Genomic DNA, 25,670 nt, shown 5'->3' on the forward strand with positions numbered 1-25,670 from the left:
ATTTTTAAATTTGTGCTAGAATTTTTATAAACACAAACACATCACCTGTCAGATTGTCAGGTCAACAAATAGAAATGACAAATGTTAGATTTATTAAACAATGTATTAAATATTACGAATAATTCGTTTTATTCGAATCGAATAAATGATTATTCGTATTCAGATAAAACAAATAATTTATTATTCGTAATTATTCGATTAGATTCGAATCGAATCAAATATTCGAATTATTTTTGAATAGGCCTAGTATAAATATATATAGATATACTTATTGCCAAGCAGATGCCATACAAATTCTTGTTTTTCTTTTCGCCATTTTTTAAAAATAAAATCTATAAAATAAATAAATCCTAAAAAATCTCCTATTTTTTTTTGGGAAGGGGAGTGGAACTCAATTCTAAAAAAGCTTCTTTGATAATCCTAAAATTTAACATATCTTCCGATCATGAATGTGCAGATCTATCAACTGATATATGTTTTCAGTCCCAAGAATCATTGAATATCGAAGCGTTTCTCACCTCGCAAGCAAAAAGATATTAAAATATATGCTAATTCCTCTGATCCTAAGTGCAGCTTTATACCACCGGAAAAAGAACAGTGCCAATGCTTCTATTTCAATTTAATCCAAACAACATGAATGGGTGGTATGGAATTCAGGGATATTCAAAGCTATTTAAAATTTCCTTTTATATTTCTCTCCCTCAAAAGTCCTAGCAACTCCTATTGTAAGAAATCAATGGTGGATTTGCCGTAATTTCTTAAATTATTTTAATAAAACTTCAGCTACACTAATCCGTACCAACTCAGGTCCAAGTGGTTCCCCAGACCTTTTCATTTAAAAAATGAATAGCTCGAAGTTATCCCAAGTTCCAACTATAAATTACTTATATCTAGTGAAGATTGAATTTCCACTCGCCTTTGCTTGAGAAATGTCATTACTCCTACTATTTAGAAAACCTGTAAGCACTCTAGAGACTCCACTATTGTTTATTGTCTTTTCACTAAAAGCCAACATCCTCAATATCATTAATTCAAGAAGTTTATTATTACTAGATTATTTAGCTCAGTTAACAATCAATCGCGCCCTACAAAGATGGAGTTGTACTAGCCTAGAACTAATATAAATGTTGATTGCTTTATCCCATTTTTTAGTTCTAATTTCATGGAGAGCGGAAATCAATAATATTAATCATTAAAAATATAACAATATTCAATAAATATACTACATTATTATTAATTTTGGCATCGGTGGTATTGGCCGATATTATATTAGTATTGGTGGCATCAATTTTGGTATCGGTTGGCTAAAAAAGTTGTATCAGTGCATCTCTGATTAACTAACAAAGTCTCCGGCAGTATAACCCTTCCCTCGACGCGAAGTTATAAAATTTTTATATACCTCACCGTAAACTAGGGCTAATTGTGAATGCAGGGTAGTGTTGTTAAACGGCTCGATTTGAGCCGATTTTTAAAAACAGCTAACTCAAAATTATAGCTAGGAAAATATTTCCTAAGCATCGAGATTTCGCCAATAGATGTTCAATCCTATATGCCATCTATCAGCAAAATCTTTAGGCTTGCATAATATTTTTCTGGATAAAATATTGAGTCAGCCGTTGTTAAAAATCGGCTCAAATTGAGCCTTTTAACAACACTAGCAGGGTAAGAAGGATTTTAATCGCCAACGCAGGTCATAAAAATTTGATTTTTAAATTTTTTTAAAAAAATGTATTCTTACAAACAATTAAAAAATTAAATGTAAACCCCCTCTGGAGATTCCCCCAAGCATTTGAAAATGTGGCATTTGAAGAAATCTTCTCCTTCAGTGTTCGATTGACTACATGTAAAGGCGAAATTATTTTGTTGAGACGTACCTTCTTCTCCGCGGGCGCAAAACATAATGCGACTAACTTTGAAGCGGGATATCTCGTTCCGTGTCCCGCGCTCGTATAGGCTTTTTATCGTATGAAGAAAAAGAATCATATAATTATTAAATAATAAATTAGCCTCCTATCCATTATTAATAAAAAAACATGAAATTTCTAGGCAAAATAAAGTATCAAAGACCTGCAAAAGTAAACAATTATAAGCTTAAACCAGGTTTACACCAATCAGAGTTTTTAAAAATATTATTGGCCGGGTATGGATTTTATATTTTTTCATTTCCGTATTGGCCTGGAGTTTTTAAAATTAGATTATACAAAAAATATTTGTTGCATTTTAAAAAGATAAGTCAAAAATATGATAAGTGAATGATTGTTTAATAATCTTTCCACTGATTAATGATATAATTTATATTTATTATATTGGGCCTTAATTAGTTATAAAAAAGTTTGACCCAGCCTAAGTTGACAAAATTTTTTTTGAAAAGACACGTTTCATAAAATTGAATCAATTACAAAGTCGGGGTTAGGTGTGATACTTTTTACACTGAGTTATTACTGTTAAAATATTTATCCTAAGTCGCATTATAAGATAAATAAATTTTCAAACCATTTAAAATAAACTATTTAAAAAAAGATTTTATGGTAATATATTTTTGATCAAAGGGTCGATTTCATTCATTAAAAAAACATTGGTGATTTTAGGTAATATTTTGATGCCTTTTATATAGGAATACGAGTTAAAATTTAGTAACTCAAGTAGAAAAAAATTTAATGGGCTCTATGTCATATCATTCATATTTCTGGAAAAAGGGGGGGGGGGGGGGAGGATTTTTTATTATATTGAAATTTGGTAACTAATTTCAATGTAACCAAGATTAGGTTAAAAATTTTAATAATACCTTTATTTTTGATGATATCAGATGTCAAAATATAATAATTCAAAGATTTAATATCCTTATAAAAAAAAATATGGATTGCTAATTATTTTTATCAAATTTTCAATAAACATTGCTGAAGTCATCTTTAAGCTGTGTCCTAAATATAAAAAATAAAAACGAAAAACTTTGATGATTTTAACCTGAGGGAAAAATATAAGCTATTTTTAATGTAAAATTAAAATATTGGCCTTGATTTTTTTGAATTCATGACTTTCTTGTGATTCTTAAAAGTTTTAAGAGTTTTGAAAAATTAATTATTAATGTTTTCTAAATTGTGAGAGTATCAATAAAATTATATTTAGTGTGAAGGCATATTCGAAAATAAACCCAGGAATAGTATTAGTTTATATTTAAATTCATATTTTGTGTTTTAATAGTCAGCAGAATTTTATTTAAATTCAATTGTTTACCTTAATGTAAATAAAATGGATGATTCCATAATAGATAAAGATACTGATGGCTGTGTATCACAATTCAGATGTTAAATATACATTATTTTATTAAATAATAGGTAGACTAAGGTGATAATAAAGGAAAATCACAACGTAACACTTTGAATTCAAAATTAAATTTATATAAATTTTAAAACCATTTTTATAATTTTTTAAAACACAAAATTTATATATGAAAAAATGATAATTATCCAAATTAAATAATATAAAGGTGAAATATAGTGTAAAATTATAAGAATGCGGAAGAAAAAGTGAATCTATCGAAGGTCTGTATAGAGAAGACTGCCATTGAAACTTTGAAAATTCGATTTAAGGATAGAACTATAGCCTGTCTCTATCTGAGACCTCTCGCGGATCGTCACTATGCTTGCAGATGTGAGATCCTAAATGCTTGAAGAAGGATAATGCAAGCTTAAAAAAGGATGTTAAGGTAGTGGATATTATTGGGATAAGATGTTATCTTCTGATATTTCCGAATATTTGGAAATTCTATGTTGTTCTTTTTGCTCAAGTAGGTTTGGAGTTTGGTTGAATAAAGCTAATGGATCTAGATAAGAATAGTCCCAGACCAGAAATTGGCCCCGTTTCATTGAGATCAGGGTAATTGGCCGCCTTCCAAATATAGATATGTTTTAGATATCTTGATGATTTTATTTTATTAATCATTCCTTCATAAAATTGGATCTTTGAATCTATCTTTTTATATTTTCAGGGACATGTTTAGTAACTCTCGAAAGTTTTCTTAAAACTTTTGGGTTTTTTATTTTATTTAGGCCAAAGCATTAGTATTTTTTTAAAGGAACAAAACCAAATTTCATCGGCAAACCAATAAACATTTATCAAATTTATAATTATAGTAAATGAAATGAACATATTTTGATAAAATTATTATTATTAAAGATCGTGTTATTTAAAAAAAATCACGTTTTTAAAATCACCAATCTATGACGTTCTTATCCTTATAAAATCAATTTAGACTTGCGAAATGTAGGACTAATTTATTATTATAATATGATATAATTTTATATAAAATATATATCGAGGGAAAATAATTTGTCATTTTTCCAAAAATAAAAAGACAAGCAGAAAGCCAATTTTAGATAAAAGTATATATATATTATTCGAATTAGTCCTTATATAGATATTTTAAAAAAATGGCCAAAAGAATATATGATTTATAAATATTAAAGTATAAATATCGCAAGGTGCTCATCGATATCGTTTTTGGTCAACATATACAGATAATCAGTATTATAGGTTGAAGGAAAAAAATATTTTCGAGCCTAGCCAAACTGTGCAAAATATTTTTACAGGAAGGCCGTTTTGAGAATATTTTATGAAGCTAATGAAAGCAAATCTATGTCGTTTTCTTTAATAAAAAATAAAAGCGGGGTGGGCAGAGAACAACCTTATAAAATTATTATACGGGTTGGGTCGAATAAAATTTATTAAAGAGTTGTTAAACGCTACTTTTAAAAATAGCGTGTTACCGCTATCGCTATTTGTCAAAAAAGTAGCTCGCTATTAGCAACTATTTTTTAATAGTAGCTCGCTATTAGCTACTATTTTTTAATAGTAGCTAGCTATTAGCTACTATTTTTTAATAGTAGCTAGCTATTAGCTACTATTTTTTAATAGTAGCTAGCTATTAGCTACTATTTTTTAATAGTAGCTCGCTATTAGCTACTATTTTTTAATAGTAGCTCGCTATTAGCTACTATTTTTTAAAAGTAGCTTTTAAGCTACTTTTTATAAAAAAAATTTACAAACAAATTTTTTATTTTTTGCTTATAATGTTATTGTATAGTACATATATAAAAATCAACATTTATAAATATTAAAATATAGTTAGTTTTGATTTTAAAAAAATTTATGTAATAAAAATAAATATGTATGGTAATTTGTTGCATTTTAATAATAAAATCATTTCAATATTATCATCCCCAAGTCTAGAGCGACGATCAGAAAATATAAGTCTTGCCTTATTAAATAATCACTCGATACTAGCATTTGAGGGTAAGGGCGTATTTAATCTTATATACATATTTTTAATATAAGATAGATTATCAATAATTTTATTTGCAAGTACATCGTATGTCTGGCATCCTATTATCATTTTGAGGGCTAATGCCAAAGATCTTTTTTTAAAAGTTCTAGGGTCTAGCCAATGGCCTGTGATTCCCAAATAAGCTCAAAAATATTTAATTAGATCAATTTATAAATATAAATAAGTTTTTACCTTCTTTTATGTGTTCAACTCTCTCCCGTGGTACATATATATGATATCTCTGATAACTCTACTATTAGAGCATCTTTCATCATTTTAAAGTTATCTGCTATTTTATTCATTAGTGTCTGGCGGTATAAAATTGTTGTACCAGGGGATAGAGTTTTAATCATCATGGTAAATGATGAATTATCAACTAAGGACATTGGCTGAACTGTATAAATTATAAAATCAACAATAACTTTATCAGCCAATTTCTGGGAAATATTGTCATTTGCATTATTAATTAATTTGGTTTGAATTGAATTAGTCTTTTTGGATGTAGAGTCGCCTATACCAAAATTATTAAGATGTTTCTCCATTTCCTTAAACTCATGAACAGTCTTATAAAATAAATATTATTAGAATGTAAAAATGACAATTTACCTTTAGGTATTTCTTGAGGTTATAGCTACTGGATTGATTTGAGGAAATATTTTTTTTACATTTTAAACAAATAAATTTGAAACCAGTTTTGGTTATATATTTATTTTAAAAAATTTTCAAATCTAGGGAATGGGAAATTTGTATTATAAGCTATTAAGAATATTCTCTTCCCTGGTATTTTCCATTTCATTAATATCATTGTCTAAATCACTTTCAACGATTTGGATATCCATAGGCGATGACATTTTAAATTACTAACACGTGATTTAGGTTTATAATACAAATGAAAATATAAATTACATATTGAAATTATATTTTAATTTCAAAATTAAATAATAAATAATAAAAATTATAATTAATTATGATATTATATTTAAATTTTCATGTTTACACTTACCTTCATTATATTTTTTAAAAGTAGCGAATAAATAATTACAAAAGAAGTAGCCGCTATTAGCTATAGCTACCAAAAAAGTTAGCGCGCTACAAGTAGGGCGCTACTTTAACAACTCTGATTTATTACAAGTCTATTAGAACTTTTCAAAAAGTTCCACGGGTTGGTTCGGGCAGGACTGACCTCTAATATATTTTTTTAGAGACCTTACTACAGATCAAGATAAAAAGGTGGTAATCTTTGGAGGCCATAAAGAATATAAAAAATAAAAATACAATAACGAAATGTTTTTGTTATTTTGCTATAAATATATATTTCATTTAGAGTACAAAAAAACAATATTTTAAGAAAGAAGCCACAATATTCGTAAACGTTGATTCAATTTATAATTATCAATTAAAAAAATGAATTTCATTTTTATTTATTTGCTAAAATTTCTCGTTAAATTCATTTCTATATTTTATTTTTCCTTCTTTTCATTGTTTTGCATATTCTCAAAATATATAAAAAAAAATCCATCAACAGGTTATGAATATCTTGAAGCCATTCCATCAAGTAATCTACAAACGATGAACTCGGCATACCATCGGACTCAGACTTAATTACGATGATTATACCATACTCATTACTCATGTACATTTTGTCAGACTCCTGTTGAGTAGAAAGATCGCCACTCCCTACATTGAAAACGATGTAGAGGTAAATTCCTAAGAAATACAAAATGTAATGACACTTTATCTCATGCCTTGAAATCTGCTGGAATTCCTTCATCTCTTGAGCCGACTGGACATTGTAACGCAGATGGTAAACGTCCTGATGGTTTATCCAAGATTCCATGGAAGAGTGGTAAGTTCTTAACCTTAGACCTTTCCAATATAGACCCACTCGCGCTCTCCAACTTAAACTATGATGGTATTGTCGACGCAGAACGAAATATTCATGCCAATAATTGCTATAATGTTAACTTCTTTTGGCAATCATGCCCTTGCCTTCTTCAGAGTTCTAGGACAACGCATTACACCGAAAACGATAATGCCAGTGAATCTACCTTAAACAAAGAATGACAATTAATATAATTCAATCTAACTACATTTGAAAAAATTGTCATAAATTTAACCATTTAATATCTAAAAATTGAGAAAAAAAACATGATGAAACCCTTAATTAATAAATTTTTAAAAGTTTAAATTATGGAAAAAATAACATATCGAGATTATTTTTAAATTCAAAAATAACAAAAATGTATATTATATTTTTTTAAAAAAAATAAGGCGTTACCAGGGCTCCAAATCTAACAGTTAATCCGGTATTAACTGTTATTCACAGAACCTAAACCTCAACTGTTATAAATTTTGTCACCCGAATCTGAACCGAGATCTGTGAACCGGTTTAAACCATTTAATCCTAACTATCTTAAAGATGATTTCGGTAGCTATTTTTAGATATATTTGTATATTGCTATTTGATGGTGGCAGCTACTCAAGTTAGAGTATAGAAGTGTTTTCAACCATAAAATTTATTCGTTCTCCTTATAGATATAAACAAAAGAGAATCTTGAAATTAATTGCATAATAATTTTTTTTGGGGGGGGGGGGGGAGAGATTAGTTATAAATTTTTTTAAAAAAAAAATGATGTTCTTTCTACATAATTTTAATAATTTTCTATTATTATTTTTTACGAGCCGAAGATTTCATAAAAGATGAGTAGATCTAAGGTTTCATATATCCTAAAATAATTTCAAGAAAAAGATAAAACTTGACTCGTTATTTTGATCTGAACCGAAACCGATATGCGCTAGGGTTCGGATCCCTGCGCATTACCGCAACTTCGCAAAAAATGTAAGGCGCTTCCCTTTATTTTTTAAAATAAAAGTATGCTAAATATTTTTTAGGGCGTTATTTCGCAAATTTTTTTAAAGCTTAGAATTTTAGACTAATTTGTGACTTTTCTCTAAAAAAAATTAATAATTACGCCGACCGAAAAATGTCAAAAATTTCCAAGTGGTGGTTTGGTCGGCCGGTCAGTGTCGACTTATATACGGTATAATTTATTCTTTGTGGATTAAATAGACATTAATATTTAAATAGGTATATGTTTATGAGAGATACCACCTACCTTAATATATAAAATGATTATCTTAAATTTTTTGTGGCATATAATAGTAAAATAATATACCAAAAAAAGTTATTTTTTAAAAAAAAATGTCTAGGACATTATAATATAATTCTAGTAGGCATAAAAGAAACTAGAAAATACAATTTTTCCTTCAATCATATGGGAAATTGATAAATTTAAAAAATGGGACGTGATTCAATATATAAAAACGTCACCAAGTAAATTTATCGATCTATAAAAACTATAATAAGACTTAAAATTTACATCACCATTTGCATGAATGATAACGGTTGTTCTATTTGTAATTAGTTAATGGCAAGTTTATGATGCTAATTTATTATATCTATTGAATATTTATCGGCAAATATACCTTTAACTTTTATATTTCCGATTTCGTTAAGATTGATACTTGAAAAGCATTTCAATATATTCTAGCATCTAGGTTATTTCATTATGGTTCATTGTTGCGGCCTACCCCTTTGGATATTTTTATGCTATGGTAAGCAAAGAAAGATTTATAACTAGAATAGCCAAAATTTTAGCCTCCAGAGATATTAGGTGCCAAAGTGGTATAAATGACGTGTTTTTAGGATTAATGGCCTTTATTCATAAAAACTAAATGATTATAAAAAAAACTAATTTAATATTAAAATTTTATACAAAGATTATATACTCTAAAATAAAAATAAAATATTTTTAAATTTTCGGTCATTTTATTTAAACTACTTTTAGTAAATAAAACTTTAATCAATTTTTATAAAAAAAATTTGTAAACATTATTAAACTCCTCTTTTATATTAAAAATCGGTCTGGGTCTGTGACGTGGTCACTTTTCATCGAAAAAAAAATGTTTAGATAAGTGTAGAATTTTTTCCCCCCATAATATTATATTGTATTTGATAATTTATGGGAATATTCAATTTGTAAGTAAAAATAACATTCAATGTCGGTTCCAATCAATAAAAGAAATCTGTCAATCGTTAAAAAATAATTCAATTTATTACACCATATATAATTTATTATAAAATTAATTGAATATTAATTTTAAAAAATATGCTCAATCAAGTTTAGAATTCTTGAATAAATATCAGAATCATGTGTATTTCATAATATGGCACCTAAATATTAAATAATTGTTTGTTAATATAAATTTAAAAAATCTGATATATAAATCATTTTTAAAATATTCTAATTTTTCGGTAGCGCATTTAGTTTCTTGTGAAGACAATGTATAGCTAGGCCAGTGTTAATGACAATCGGCAAGCATAGTGTCGTCTATACTTAGTAAAGTAAATTAATTAGAAGGTCCGGATGTGTAAAAACAGTTTATATTTCTTCCTGCATTTTATTTTTTCCTAAAATAAAGGTTAACCATTAATTTAATCATAAACACACATTACGTATCTTGATAAATCTTCTAAATCTCGAATACATTTTATTTTTAAAATGATGTAGACCTGTCGGAATATTGTCTCTACAATACATTTATGACAATTTAAACTATATATTCCTCTAAGGTTTTTCCAGGCTTGGGATTAGGTGATAAGAGAAATCCTTTTCCCGCAGTAATTTAGCTTGTTTTGTCATATTTAAATAGTGTTGTTAAAAAGTCGAGTTCTTACGACTTGCGACTCGAGTCGTAGTCGTAAAAAACGGCTCCGACTCAAGCCGATCAAGGAGCCGCATGAGTCGGCTCACTTAGTCGGCTCGCTTAGTCGGCTCACTTAGTCGGCTCGCTTAGTCGGCTCGCTTAGTCGGCTCGCTTAGTCGGCTCGCTTAGTCGGCTCGCTTAGTCGGCTCGCTTAGTCGGCTCGCTTAGTCGGCTCGCTTAGTCGGCTCACTTAGTCGGCTCACTTAGTCGGCTCACTTAGTGGGCTCAGAGGGTAGCTTGAGTTTATTTTAAATTTAGAGCCAAAAATTATTTTTATGTTATTGAGAAATTTTAAATAATAGTAGAATTTTATTTATTTATTTTTAGTAAAATAATTTATTTTATTTATATTTTATTTAATGCAAATAATATGTTTTGATTTGATTATAATAAAAATGGATTTATTTATTTGATTTTTTTTTAAATAAAAAAAAATTAATATTTTTGAGCTAAAAATTTTAAGCAAAAAATATTTTTTGAAGTACAAAAATATTTTTGAAACATATTTTGCTGATTTTTTGAAGAAATTTTAATCTTTTGTTTTATCATAAAATTTTATTCTTTTTTTAATTATATCATAAATAAATAATCTTTTAGGTCAAATCTTCTATAGTTTTTTTTATATTATTTTTATAAATATATCTATATTTTAAGTTTATTATTAGAGGTGGCTTTTTCTAAATATTTTTTTAATAAATATATTTATATTTTAAGAATATTAAAAGAGATGGTTTTTCTTTTTCTAAATAGTTTTTTTTTAAAATATATCTATATTTTAAGTATATTAAAAGAGGTGGTTTTTCTAAATTATTTTTTTATTAATATTTATGTCAAACTTTTTTTTAATGCGACAATTGTCATATGCGTTATTTTTTAAGATTTTTGAAATTTTTGGACGACAAAAGGGTTATAATATAATTTATATTGTAAAGATATTATATTATAAATTCAATGAAGATGTTCCCTGGAAAAATGATAATTATCATAATAGGTAGGTATATTTTTGAACATATAAGATTTTTTTGTGACGCTAATGGGCATAAATATGTTTCTTTAACAGGTGAAATTTAATGTAGATGTACCCTAGATAAATGACAATTGTCATAATAGTTATTTTTAAAGTTTTTTAAATTTTTTTGACGTAAATAGGCTAAAATAAGTACTGCTAATGTCTAAATAAAACTTCAGTGAAGATGTACCCTAGAAAAGTAACAATTGTCATAATCGTTGTTTTTAAAGTTTTTCGAATTTTTTTGACGTAAATGGGCTAAAATAAGCATTGCTAACATGTTAAAATAAAATTTAAGTGAAGATGTACCCTAGATAAGTGACAATTATCATAATCGTTGTTTTTAAAGTTTTTCGAATTTCTTTGACGTAAATGGGCTAAAATAAGCATTGCTAACATGTTTAAATAAAATTTAAGTGAAGATGTACCCTAGATAAGTGACAATTGTCATAATCGTTGTTTTTAAAGTTTTTCGAATTTTTTTGACGTAAATGGGCTAAAATAAGCATTGCTAACATGTTAAAATAAAATTTAAGTGAAGATGTACCCTAGATAAGTAACAATTGTCATAATCGTTGTTTTTAAAGTTTTTCGAATTTTTTTGACGTAAATGGGCTAAAATAAGCATTGCTAACATGTTAAAATAAAATTTAAGTGAAGATGTACCCTAGATAAGTGACAATTGTCATAATCGTTGTTTTTAAAGTTTTTCGAATTTCTTTGACGTAAATGGGCTAAAATAAGCATTGCTAACATGTTTAAATAAAATTTAAGTGAAGATGTACCCTAGATAAGTGACAATTGTCATAATCGTTGTTTTTAAAGTTTTTCGAATTTTTTTGACGTAAATGGGCTAAAATAAGCATTGCTAACATGTTTAAATAAAATTTAAGTGAAGATGTACCCTAGATAAGTGACAATTGTCATAATCGTTGTTTTTAAAGTTTTTCGAATTTTTTTGACGTAAATGGGCTAAAATAAGCATTGCTAACATGTTTAAATAAAATTTTAGTGAAGATGTACGATAGATAAGTGACAATTGTCATAATCGTTGTTTTTAAAGTTTTTCAAATTTTTTTGACGTAAATGGGCTAAAATAAGCATTGCTAACATGTTTAAATAAAATTTAAGTGAAGATGTACCCTAGATAAGTGACAATTGTCATAATCGTTGTTTTTAAAGTTTTTCGAATTTTTTTGACGTAAATGGGCTAAAATAAGCATTGCTAACATGTTAAAATAAAATTTAAGTGAAGATGTACCCTAGATAAGTGACAATTGTCATAATCGTTGTTTTTGAAGTTTTTTGAAATTTTTTGATACATAAAAATCTAAAATTAAAATTTCATGAAGATGTATCATATAAAAGTGACAATTGTCATAATCGCTATTTTTAAAAGTTTTTAAATTTTTTGAAGCAAATAGGCTAAAATATAAATTGCTAACATGTTAAAATAAAATTTCAATCCAAACAATATAACAAATCGATATTTTCATTCTCATCATCTTGTTCCTTTTATCCTGCTTAAAATTTCATAAAAATATGCAAAGTGATTATTAAAGATAGCTGTAACCTATGTTAAATTCTAAACTTTTAAGATATGGATTCACAATCTTATTCCTTTAATTAATAAATTTTAATGCTAGTATAACCTTGCATTCACAGTACGCAAATATTTTTGTATACTCGTGGAAAAATAGTGCTGAGTCTGAATTCAGGGTAACCCATTTAGATCAAAGAACTTTAAAATTAACGATTATAAAATTGTCACTTTTCAATGGTATATCTTCATGAAATTTTAATTTAGCATGTTTACAATCTATATTTTAACCCATTTGCAACAAAAATATTCAAAAAAACCTTATTAACAACGATTATGACAATTGATACTTATCTATGGTACATCTTCACTTAAATTTTATTTAAACATGTTAGCAATGCTTATTTTAGCCCATTTACGTCAAAGAAATTCGAAAAACTTTAAAAACAACGATTATGACAATTGTCACTTATCTAGGGTACATCTTCACTTAAATTTTATTTTAACATGTTAGCAATGCTTATTTTAGCCCATTTACGTCAAAAAAATTCGAAAAACTTTAAAAACAACGATTATGACAATTGTTACTTTTCTAGGGTACATCTTCACTTAAATTTTATTTTAACATGTTAGCAATGCTTATTTTAGCCCATTTACGTCAAAAAAATTCGAAAAACTTTAAAAACAACGATTATGACAATTGTCACTTATCTAGGGTACATCTTCACTTAAATTTTATTTTAACATGTTAGCAATGCTTATTTTAGCCCATTTACGTCAAAAAAATTCGAAAAACTTTAAAAACAACGATTATGACAATTGTCACTTATCTAAGGTACATCTTCACTTAAATTTTATTTAAACATGTTAGCAATGCTTATTTTAGCCCATTTACGTCAAAAAAATTCGAAAAACTTTAAAAACAACGATTATGACAAATGTCACTTATCTATATGGTACATCTCCACTAAAATATTATTTAAACATGTTAGCAATGCTTATTTTAGCCCATTTACGTCAAAAAAATTCGAAAAACTTTAAAAACAACGATTATGACAATTGTCACTTATCTAGGGTACATCTTCACTTAAATTTTATTTAAACATGTTAGCAATGCTTATTTTAGCCCATTTACGTCAAAGAAATTCGAAAAACTTTAAAAACAACGATTATGACAATTGTCACTTATCTAGGGTACATCTTCACTTAAATTTTATTTTAACATGTTAGCAATGCTTATTTTAGCCCATTTACGTCAAAAAAATTCGAAAAACTTTAAAAACAACGATTATGACAATTGTCACTTATCTATGGTACATCTCCACTAAAATTTTATTTAATCATGTTAGCAATGCTTATTTTAGTCCATTTACGTCAAAAAAATTCGAAAAACTTTAAAAACAACGATTATGACAATTGTCACTTATCTATGGTACATCTCCACTAAAATTTTATTTAATCATGTTAGCAATGCTTATTTTAGCCCATTTACGTCAAAAAAATTCGAAAAACTTTAAAAACAACGATAATGACAATTGTCACTTATCTATCTTACATCTTCACTAAAATTTTACCTGTTAAAGAAACATATTTTTACCCATTAGCGTCACAAAAAAATCTTATATGTTCAAAAATACCTACCTATTATGATAATTATCATTTTTCCAGGGAACATCTTCATTGAATTTATAATATAATATCTTTACAATATAAATTATATTATAACCCTTTTGTGTCCAAAAATTTCAAAAATCTTAAAAAATAACGCATATGACAATTGTCGCATTAAAAAAAGTTTGACATAAATATTAATAAAAAAATAATTTAGAAAAACCACCTCTTTTAATATACTTAAAATATAGATATATTTATAAAAAAAATTATTTAGAAAAAGAAAAACCAGTATATATTCTTAAAATATAGATATATTAATAAAAAAATTATTTAGAAAAACCACCTCTTATAATAAAATAAACTTAAAATATAGATATATTTATAAAAATAATATAAAAAAACTATAGAAGATTTGACCTAAAAGATTATTTATTTATGATAAAATTAACAAAAGTATTTCTTAAAAAAGTTAAAAATTTATTAAAAAAATCAACAAAATATGTTTCAATATTTTTGTTCAAAAATTATTTTTTGCTTAAAATTTTTAGCTCGAAAATATGAATTTTTTTTTATTTAAAAAAAATCAAATAAATAAATCCATTTTTATTATAAGATCAAAACATATTTGAAATAAAATTTAAAAAAATTTTTTGTTTGCTAATAATAAAATATTAACTAAAAATAAATTATTTCACTAAAAATAAATAAATAAAATTCTACATTATTATTTAAAATATCTAATAACATAAAAATAAATTTTGACTCTAAATTTAAATTAAACTCAAGCTAACCTCTGAGTCCACTAAGTGAGCCGACTAAGTGAGCCGACTAAGCGAGCCGACTAAGCGAGCCGACTAAGTGAGCCGACTAAGCGAGCCGACTAAGTGAGCCGACTAAGTGAGCCGACTAAGTGAGCCAACTAAGCGAGCCGACTAAGTGAGCCGACTAAGCTAGCCGACTAAGTGAGCCGACTAAATGAGTCGACTAATGCGGCTCATTTAGTCGACTCGAGTCTGAGCCGTTTTATCGACTAGAAACTAGGCTCGAGTCGTAGCTAAGTCGACTCGGCTTAGCCGTTTAACAACACTATATTTAAATACAATCCTAATTTTAGACATTGTCCAGTTTTCTGATAATATCGTTAAATGTGATACTTGTATTTTTATCTTTTCTTATATAATCTTATAAGTTCTTTTTAATAAAATAAATCGAGAAAATACTAATCAATAAATAGCAGCTGCTAAACATACTAATTATTTCTTTAATATTTTTTCACAAATTATAAAAAAATACTTGAATCATTTCTTTATCATTTTTCTTATAAACTAAAAAAAATTAATTTTTTATATTTTTACTTGCCTTTAAAAATAAATAAATTTTTCTAAATGAAACCTTTAAAAAAAAATCTAAAGTGCTGCAATCTACTGAATTAGCTAAAACATAAAAATTTTATAAAGAATTTACGTTCTGTACTACCTTGGATGCCTAATATAAATAGTGATTTATATCTTCAACAAAAAATATGTAATTCGTGCCGGTACCAGTTTCAAATTCTTACAATTTTGCCTGTCAATAAAATTTTAAAAAAAATTCAACGTAAGACCTAGTAAGAAAATCCAAAATGGTGGTATAAGAAACTATAATTCCCTCATTCCCAAGACATAAGGCAGGAAAGACACTAAACGCAAAAACATTAAAACTTGTCAAGGATTTAGTTCTGATAAGCCGACTCATGCCTGGAATAAAAAATTGTGTATCCGTTAAAGGCGAGAAAGAACCAGTCCAAAAAATCTAATATTGAATAATCTTAAAGAAATATTCAAGTTGAAGGAAGAATACCTAATATATCAATTGTTTTCTCTAAATTTGCCGAACGCCAAAAAAGTTGGAGCTAGTGGCGCACGCACTGTGTGTGACTCCGCCATTCATCAGATTGTGAAATTAATGAGAAATGTATTTGCTGAAATCACCGCAGGAGAAGATCATTGTATAAATTCTTATAACTATCTTTTGGCGCAAATTATTTGTAATCACTAGCCAAAATGTTATTTAACAAATTGTGATTGGTATAGAATCTCTTAAGAGCCAATTATAACAATTGTTTCAGAAATCGTTTAGAATAGAGCAAATCTTAAAACAATTATAAATTCATTGATGATTTCACCAAATATATATTGGAAAAAGTTCAAATTTTATTACAAGTTTTGTTATTATATCTGAATCATTACACCATAATTAGTGTTGTTAAACTGCTCAATTTTTAAAACCGGCTATCCAATATTTTAGATAAAAAAATATTATGCAAGCCTTGAAATTTCTTTTATAGATGTCGAAAGCTTTCCGTCACCTATGAGGGAAATCTCCAGGCTTGCGTAATATTTTATGACTAAGCCTTGAAATTTCTTTTCTAGATGTCGAAAGCTTTCCGTCACCTATGAGGGAAATCTCCAGGCTTGCGTAATATTTTATGACTAAAACATAGAGTAAGCCATTTTTAAAAATCGAGCCGTTTAACAATACTAATCATTAGGGGTGTACCGATACCACTTTTTGGAGGCCGATCCGATCCGATATTAAATTGATACCGTACCGATCCGATATCATATATAATTTTGTATTCTGTAAAGATACCAATGGTTTTAATTTTTAATATACATTTTATTAGTATAACATCTATAATTTAACTATACCATAACTTGTCATTTAAATTTATGATAATGATCAGTTATAGTTTATATTCAATTCAATTGCAATTCTAAAAGTATATAAAATATTTTTATTGTTAAATCACTTTTATATAATAAGTAATAACATTAATCTATCATAATAAGTAATAAACAAATATATTATGAAATTTGAAAAAATATTTAAAATAATATTTAACATTAATATATTGAAGATTTCTATTTAGAAATACTAAAATTTCCAATTTATCAGAAGTCAGCCTGTGGCGATGGCAACTGTCAATATCACCAGCTTCACTAAAAACAGATTCTGAAGAGATTATCGCAAACTTTTATAAACAAAATGAGCAAAAAAAATATTATGGCAGAAATAATCCTGGGTGATCTCAATATGAAAATAGGTAAAGACAGTGAATATATAAGTAAAGGGGTTATAGGGTAAGCTGCCATTCAACAATCTAATGATGTAGACAGCACAAAATTCCTAGATTACTGCAGTAACAAAAACTTTAAGGTAGAAAATACTTTTTTCTGCCATCGTGATATCAACCAATATACCTTTGTGAGGGGCAGGCAGATATCTCAAATTGACTTTTTTATCTCTAATATTCATAGTTGGTTTGTAGATGTTAAAGCATCTACCAGGGTCAACATATCTGATCATAAGATGGTTACTGCAGTTATAAAAATAAAAAACATCTGGGGATATCATAATAATAGTATTCCTAACTCAATGGCCATCAATGTTAACTCGTCCAATATAATTTTTCCACGTAAATCAAATAAGTTTCTATTGCAAGGAAATAAAACACTCTTTGAACAATCCCTTATTTCGAAAAAAGGAACCTTTATTAATGTTACCAGAAATGGAAATATTGAAGATTGTTGGAAACTTTTAAAGAAAGAACTGGCGGAATTTTATGATAGACTACCAAACGTAAATTTTGTGTCTAGGAAAGAATGGATGTCTGATGAAACCCTTGAGAAAATATATCAACTAAGAATGATGAACAGCTCTAACAATGATTTATGGAAAGACATTAAAAGATTACTATGGAAAGATAGGAGAATTTTTATAGCTAAAAGGGCGGCAGACATTGATAAAGATATGAAAGAGAACAGAATCTATGATGCATATAAAAAATTAAAGTACTTCTGCAAATCCCGTTGCTTCATGAAATTCCCTATGATCGTCTTAGAGAATGGGAAAACCATAACAGACCAAGATGAGCAAATGGCACTGTGGCTGGATCATTATATGTCGATTTTCGACTCTCGCAAGGCTACTCCTTTAACTACTATGAATTCTCATACAATTATATCCCCGGCTGGTTTCTCTTCTAATGAAATTTCAAACATTGTAAAGAAATTACGGAACAATAGAGCTCCGGGTTTAGACAACATTACAGCTGAATATTTAAAAATATCCTCAAACACAATCTCTTCTTTCCTCCTTGCTCTCTTTAATAAAATTTGGGAAAGTGGGAAAACTCCGACAGAATGGAATAAATCTCTCCTGTGCAACTTCCCGACAAGGAACCTAAGAAATTCACGGACTATCGGGCAGTAGCTCTCACCTCCTGTGTATCGAAAGTCTTTATGACACTTATCAAAAACAAAATCTTAACTTCTACACCCCATCTTCTTTCTAAATATATCTGCGCATATAGGCCAAATAAAAACATTTTGGAACCCATTTTATCACTAAATATAATTAAGCAAAAGTGCTGGAAATACAGGATTCCGTCTTATTACACTTTTATTGATTTTAGTAGGGCCTTTGATAATGTAGACCATAACGCCTTATGGTTAGCACTATCAGTGTGCGGCATCGAACAAAATATTATCTCCATCTTAAGGAATCATTATTCCAAATTAACTTCATGCTTTAAAACAAACGATAAAATATCACCCTCCTTCAAGATAAAAAAGGGAGTAAAACAAGGTTGCACTTTATCACCGCTCCTCTTTAACATCATAATAAATAAAGTCATAAAGGAGGTGGTTATTCTTTCCTCGCCAAATACACCACTACTCCAAAATCTTTTGGTAGGCGGAAACGTTATCAAAAAAGTAGATAATATCAAATACCTGGGTGTGATGCTCAATAACAAGGGGGAATGCAAGGAGGAAATGAAGATTAGAAAGCAAAAAGCCAAAAGAGCGTTCTATATGTACATGAAAATCTGGAAATCTAAGGAAATATCGGTTTTTACGAGGTTGAGGCTATTCAACTCTACTATTATCCCCATTTTATTATACGGAAGTGACATATGGGAAGCTAACAAGACTGACTTAAGACGCATTCAATCCTTTATAAATAATTGTCTGAGAACGATAAATGGTATTTTTTATCCCAGAGTCATCTCTAACTCTAACCTCTGGAGGAAATCTAGCCACACTCCGATAAATATTACGTTAAAAAAACGTCGGATACAGTTCCTAGCCCATATAATAAGGAATTCAGATCACACCCTTGCACCTGATGCTATCGTTTGGTTATATACACATAAAGGGAAACAGTATACTAAATACAAATCGTTATGGTATTACAAAGCTATAAAAGACGTGATGGAGCTGAATGTAAACATGAAACAATTTATAAAGCTTAATAATTGCAAAAGGTCTATCAGAAAACTCTTTCGCATCAAAGATAGATATTTCAGATGAAAATTGTTCCTAGGGATCTTTCGTTCACATACCTTTTTCTTACTTTTCTTCTTCGATTTCTTATGTGGATTTATTCCTCTCGCAAGTATTTTTCTTTAATTTACCTCAAAAATAAATAAACTTGCTTTAATACAGTAAAATTTTTTAAATTAAGTTATCCACCTCCCACCTCCCACCTTTAAAGTAATTAATTTCAAAAGCAGGGGTATAGGCTATTTTTTGGTCCCTCTCTTTTCCTCTAAGCCTATAGACGTTTTAATAACATTTCTTCAGAATTGTTGTGCGTACAAGTACGTGCGGCTTGCCCACAAACGTGTGGAGGGCTCCTCATATTCTTTTTTCTCCCCCAAATTAATAAATTCCAATTAGATGAAAATAAGGAAAGCCTAGCGTTGCTCTGTTGTGTATTCAACGTTAGAGGGCGAATGCGCTATATATCACGTATCACGTTAATTATAATATACATAAAAATGGATTTCGATTTTATTTATAAAAAAATGATTTTAGATATAACTTTTTTTTAAATTTTATAACATTTCATTTTTGTTAAAGACGCATTTTATATTGGATTGGAAAATTTTTAAAATGGGTGAAATATCGCTATATCCCTACTAACCATAATACTAGTGTAATCAACCTTTATCAAAAAAAATTTATTAATTTCCTAACAGCTAAATTTGATTTAAATCAGAAAAAATAAATCCTCTTACTCTTACTCCCCCGATCAGACATTTTTAGGCAAAAATGTGAAGATTTTAAAAATTTCATGATCTGAATTACAAATCCTTGTAATCGACATTAAATATTTTTAAGCAATAAAAAAATGAATTTTAACATATTAAAACTATTAGTATAAAAATCATAATATTTTTTTAAATAAATATTCAGACATGCTAATTGGTGAAGAAATTATTAAAAAAAATAGTAAGCCAATAATATTTCTTAAAAAAATTAAAAATTAGATCATATTCATTTAGAAATATTAATTTCAAAGTTTCTACTGACCATAAGATAACCCATATTTTTTAAAAAAATAATTTTGATGTTTATACCATAATCATCAATTACTAACATAGCTATTAATATTAGATTCAACATTTGATCTAATTTGGTTTTAAATAAAAAACTAGTTAAGCATTAGTAAAAAAAGCAAAAAAAGATGATTTTTGAACCTTCTAACATGATTATCTCCATTAATATAGTTGTTAATGGGCTAAAATTTTGTTTATAATCTAATGTGAACATATATAACTGTAGAAAACATGATTTTGTACCTAAAAATAAAATAGAAGAAAATTTATATTAATACAAATTCTAATTTCTTTATTAAATTATATATAAATTAATCAATTATAAATTAACATGAAAAATTAACAAAAATTAAGAAAAAAATAATATAAGAAAAAGTAAAACAAATTAAGAAATTTTTAACTAAAAAAATAAATAGTGAACAACTCCAATTGTTAAACTCTTAAAGTATCAAATATCTACAATATCACATGTTTTCCTTTCATTTGTATAGTCTACTTAAATAATAAAGTAACAATTTTAATAAAGCATTATTTTTGTTTGAATATTATCACAATTTGAATAATAATATTACAACAATAACCAAAAAGTTGTCAGCCAAAAGTGTGATTTGATATGGAATGACCCTATGCACATTTTACATGATCGTGATAAAAAATGTTTCTCTTAAATGTATCTGTATCTAAATCAGAGAACTGCAGGTCTGGCCTGGGTATATAGACAAACTGCATTTTGATTTTTTATAAAATTTAATTACCCAGGTCAGGTCATATATTTTAAATCGCCAATATTACCTATAAAAATGGGAATGACTAAAATACGCGTCCCCGAAAACTACGCGTCCCTACGCGTCCCCGGTCAAAACGACTTATTTTTATTATTATTAATAGGAAATCTTATTAAGCTTGATAATATGAGTTAGAAAATGTTTTTTTTAATTTAAAAAAAATACGGTAACTAAATAAAATTTATAAAAATTTATTTTTAAAAAAAATAAACTATGCGTCCTTACGCGTCCCCGGTCAAAATACAGTTTTTTTTTAAAAATAAAAACAGATTCATATTTAACTCATTAAAAGAATACAGAATATGTAAATATTATATTTTAAAGTATTTTATAACTTAGTGATTTTTTCAAAAAACACTTTTTTTTCCAAAAACACTACGCGTCCCCGGTCAAAAAACCGTTTTTTTTAAAAATAAAAGCAGATTCATGTTTAGCTTTTCAAGGAGATTCAGAAAATGGTATTAATAAAAAAATTAAAAAAATTTTTTCCAAAAAATTTTTTTTGGCTAAACAACGCGTTGTTACGCGTCCCCGGTCAAAATACAGTTTTTTTTTAAAAATAAAAACAGATTCATATTTAGCTCATTAAAAGAATACAGAATATGTAAATATTATATTTTAAAGTATTTTATAACTTAGTGATTTTTTTAAAAAACACTTTTTTTTTCAAAACCACTACGCATCCCCGGTCAAAAAACCGTTTTTTTTTTAAATAAAAGCAGATTCATGTTTAGCTTTTCAAGGAGATTCAGAAAATGGTATTAATAAAAAAAATTAAAAAAAAATTTTTTTTTTCTTGGCTAAACTACGCGTCCCTACGCGTCCCCGGTCAAAATAGTTTTTCTTAAAAAATCAAAACAGATTCATATTTAGCTCATTAAAAGAATACAGAATATATAAATATTATATATTAAAATATTTAATAACTTAGTGATTTTTTGGAAAAACACTTTTTTTCGAAAACACTACGCGTCTCCGGTCAAAAAACCGTTTTTTTTAAATAAAAGCAGATTCATGTTTAGCTTTTCAAGGAGATTCAGAAAATGGTATTAATAAAAAAAATTTAAACCCGGTCAAAATACAGTTTTTTTTAAAAAATCAAAACAGATTCATATTTAGCTCATTAAAAGAATACAGAATATGTAAATATTATATATTAAAGTATTTAATAACTTAGTGATTTTTTGAAAAAACACTTTTTTTCGAAAACACTACGCGTCCCCGGTCAAAAAACTGTTTTTTTTAAAAAATAAAAGCAGATTCATGTTTAGCTTTTCAAGGAAATTCAAAAAATGGTATTAATAAAAAAAATTTAAAAAAAAATTTTTTTTTGGCTAAACTACGCGTCCCCGGTCAAAATACAGTTTTTTTAAAAAAATCAAAACAGATTCATATTTAGCTCATTAAAAGAATACAGAATATGTAAATATTATATTTTAAAGTATTTTATAACTTAGTGATTTTTTTAAAAAACACTTTTTTTTCAAAAACACTACGCGTCCCCGGTCAAAAAACCGTTTTTTTTTTAAATAAAAGCAGATTCATGTTTAGCTTTTCAAGGAGATTCAGAAAATGGATACAATTAATTATTTTTTTATTAGTTTCAGATACAATATCGAATTTTCTGAATCTCCTTGAAAAGCTAAAGATGAATCTGCTTTTATTTTTTAAAAAAAACAGTTTTTTGACCGGGGACGCGTAGTGTTTTCGAAAAAGTGTTTTTTTTAAAAAATCACTAAGTTATTAAATACTTTAATATATAATATTTATATATAATATTTATATATTCTGTATTCTTTTAATGAGCTAAATATGAATCTGTTTTGATTTTTTAAAAAAAACTGTATTTTGACCGGGGACGCGTAGTTTAGCCAAAATTTTTTTTTTAAATTTTTTTTTATTAATACCATTTTCTGAATCTCCTTGAAAAGCTAAACATGAACTTTTATTTTAAAAAAAAACGGTTTTTTGACCGGGGACGCGTAGTGTTTTTGAAAAAAAAAGTGTTTTTTGAAAAAATCACTAAGTTATTAAATACTTTAATATATAATATTTACATACTCTGTATTCTTTTAATGAGCTAAATATGAATCTGTTTTGATTTTTTTAAAAAAACTGTATTTTGACCGGGGACGCATAGGGACGCGTAGTTTAGCCAAAAAAAAATTTTTTTTATTAATACTTTCTGAATCTCCTTGAAAAGCTAAACATGAATCTGCTTTTATTTTTTTAAAAAAAACGGTTTTTTGACTGGGGACGCGTAGTGTTTTCGAAAAAAAGTGTTTTTTCCAAAAATTACTAAGTTATTAAATACTTTAATATATAATATTTACATATTCTGTATTCTTTTAATGAGCTAAATATGAATCTGTTTTGATTTTTTTAAAAAAACTGTATTTTGACCGGGGACGCGTAGTTTTTGGGGACGCGTATTTTAGTCATTCCCATAAAAATTAAAAATAAGTGTAAATTTTCCAACCCATGCTAGGCCGTGCAAATGTTACCTCTGTAGGTCTCTGAACTTAATACATTTCTCTATCTAGATATATTTGAAAATCTTAACAACTCTAATTCATGTGAATATATAGGCTTACATTTTTGTTTTTTGTAAAAAAGATAATAATTTTGATGAGAAAAAATTATAAAATGAGCTCACATAATTGAATATCTACAAGAATCTGGAACAGCCATGCAAATTTTGAGAGGCATTGGAAAATTGATACCAATAGGGTTATCAAATAATTTCATGCATTCAATAATTTCTGATCTTTCTTTTGGTTCATCAATTGATACACTTCCTAAATAAAGTAAATCATCAAAAAGAGTAGCAAAATCTGTGCATATTTTAGAATTAGAAGAAAAATTTGATTGTTGCTTGGTAGGGATATTATTATTATCTGGCGAAGAACTAAAAGAAGGAAAGGAGAGATTGGATGGGGACATGGGTTGTTCAGGTGAGGATTGAGATTCTATATATATATAACAGAATAAATATTATTTTATTATATAAAATAAGAGCAAAATACTTTTAAAAAATTAACTATTTATATATATTTTTTCAATGATAAATAAAACATTCTACTACAATATATTGATAATAAATTGTTAAGCCCTTATTATTCAAATTTATATTAAATATTGCCTTTTATCATTTCAATATAAGAAGTATTTGAAGAAAGTAAAGAGTAAATGGGCATATCATTGTGTTTCAATAAATTAGGTATAACTAGTTCAATTTCTGTGATAACATGATTAATATTATTATTTAAAATAGGGTGAATATAATTTTTATCAGCATCATTAAAATCTTCCTTTGCAGTTAGGTAACAAAATCCATTAATTGTTACATTATCTTTTCCAACAAAAGCTTGATTATTCTCTCCATCATAATTCTGTGTCATTATATATTTTTAATTTTAAAAAATTGAAACTATTATTTCATAATACTATTATAAGTGAAGGAAGAAGTTAAAACTGGAATATTTACACTTGTCAATTCTAAATATTGATTTTAATGCACCGAGCCCATTAATGTTTTTAGATCATTAATGTGAATATATTATATACCGTTCCAAAAATGAGACAATTAGCATTCTGTCAAAGTCACGTAACTCTCTTTATTAGTATTGATTGCATAAGAATAACATCTAAATTAATTAAATAATAATAAAATTCAATATACTGCTGACTATAATTTTCAATTGTTAATTGTTAGAATTTTGGATGTTATATAATGCCACCTTTCCAGGACCGTAGCCACGAAAAAGGGAGAGGGCAGCCCCCCCCCCACCCCCAAAAAATTTTTTTGTCCCCCAAGCCTGGCCCCCAGAAAAAATCTTCCCAAATTTAAAAAAAAATTTTGTAATTGATTATTTTTATATTTTTAAAATAAATTATAAATATTTATTCAAAAAACATATCGTGTTTATAAATTTCTTCCTATCCTGTTTTATTTTTATCTAATAATAAATCATCATTCATATTTTATCATTTTCATGTATGTTTATGTATAACATTATGTAGGTGCTTAATTATAACGTTTAAATTGTACTTATTTCAATGATAATTATTTATTTATTATGGTTCAATCACAATATTATTATCTTTTGAAGGTTGATATAGATCTGGGTGCAAATTATAAAAAACAGGAATTTTCTGAAACTAATCAAGTGATTACTCAAGGCTTGATATATATATATATCAAATCTAAAGAAACAGATTGATACTGATTCGTAAATATTTATTAA

General features: G+C 27.0%; 1 protein-coding gene across 3 annotated transcripts in view; it reads right to left on the reverse strand.

Annotated features, from left to right (window-relative positions):
- LOC135925226 (rab GTPase-activating protein 1-like) overlaps positions 1-24,881 on the reverse strand; it is a 61,734-nt gene extending 36,853 nt beyond the window's left edge. The window contains exons 1-3 of one of the 3 annotated variants that reach the window (XM_065460449.1): positions 24,566-24,874; positions 24,080-24,392; positions 1,765-1,954 (exon numbers count right to left, since the gene is read on the reverse strand). In XM_065460449.1, the coding sequence (XP_065316521.1) occupies positions 1,765-1,954; positions 24,080-24,392; positions 24,566-24,824 (762 nt within the window). In that variant the 5' untranslated portion in view covers positions 24,825-24,874. Of the gene's footprint in view, positions 1-1,764; positions 1,955-24,079; positions 24,393-24,565 lie in introns of all 3 variants that reach the window. The other 2 variants (XM_065460450.1, XM_065460451.1) reach the window with 2 other exon arrangements.
- Positions 24,882-25,670: the final 789 nt, after the last annotated feature.

This window comes from Gordionus sp. m RMFG-2023, chromosome 2, assembly GCF_954871325.1.
Source record: "Gordionus sp. m RMFG-2023 chromosome 2, tfGorSpeb1-WG-v2, whole genome shotgun sequence".
Taxonomy (NCBI): Eukaryota; Metazoa; Nematomorpha; class Gordioida; order Chordodea; family Parachordodidae; genus Gordionus; species Gordionus sp. m RMFG-2023.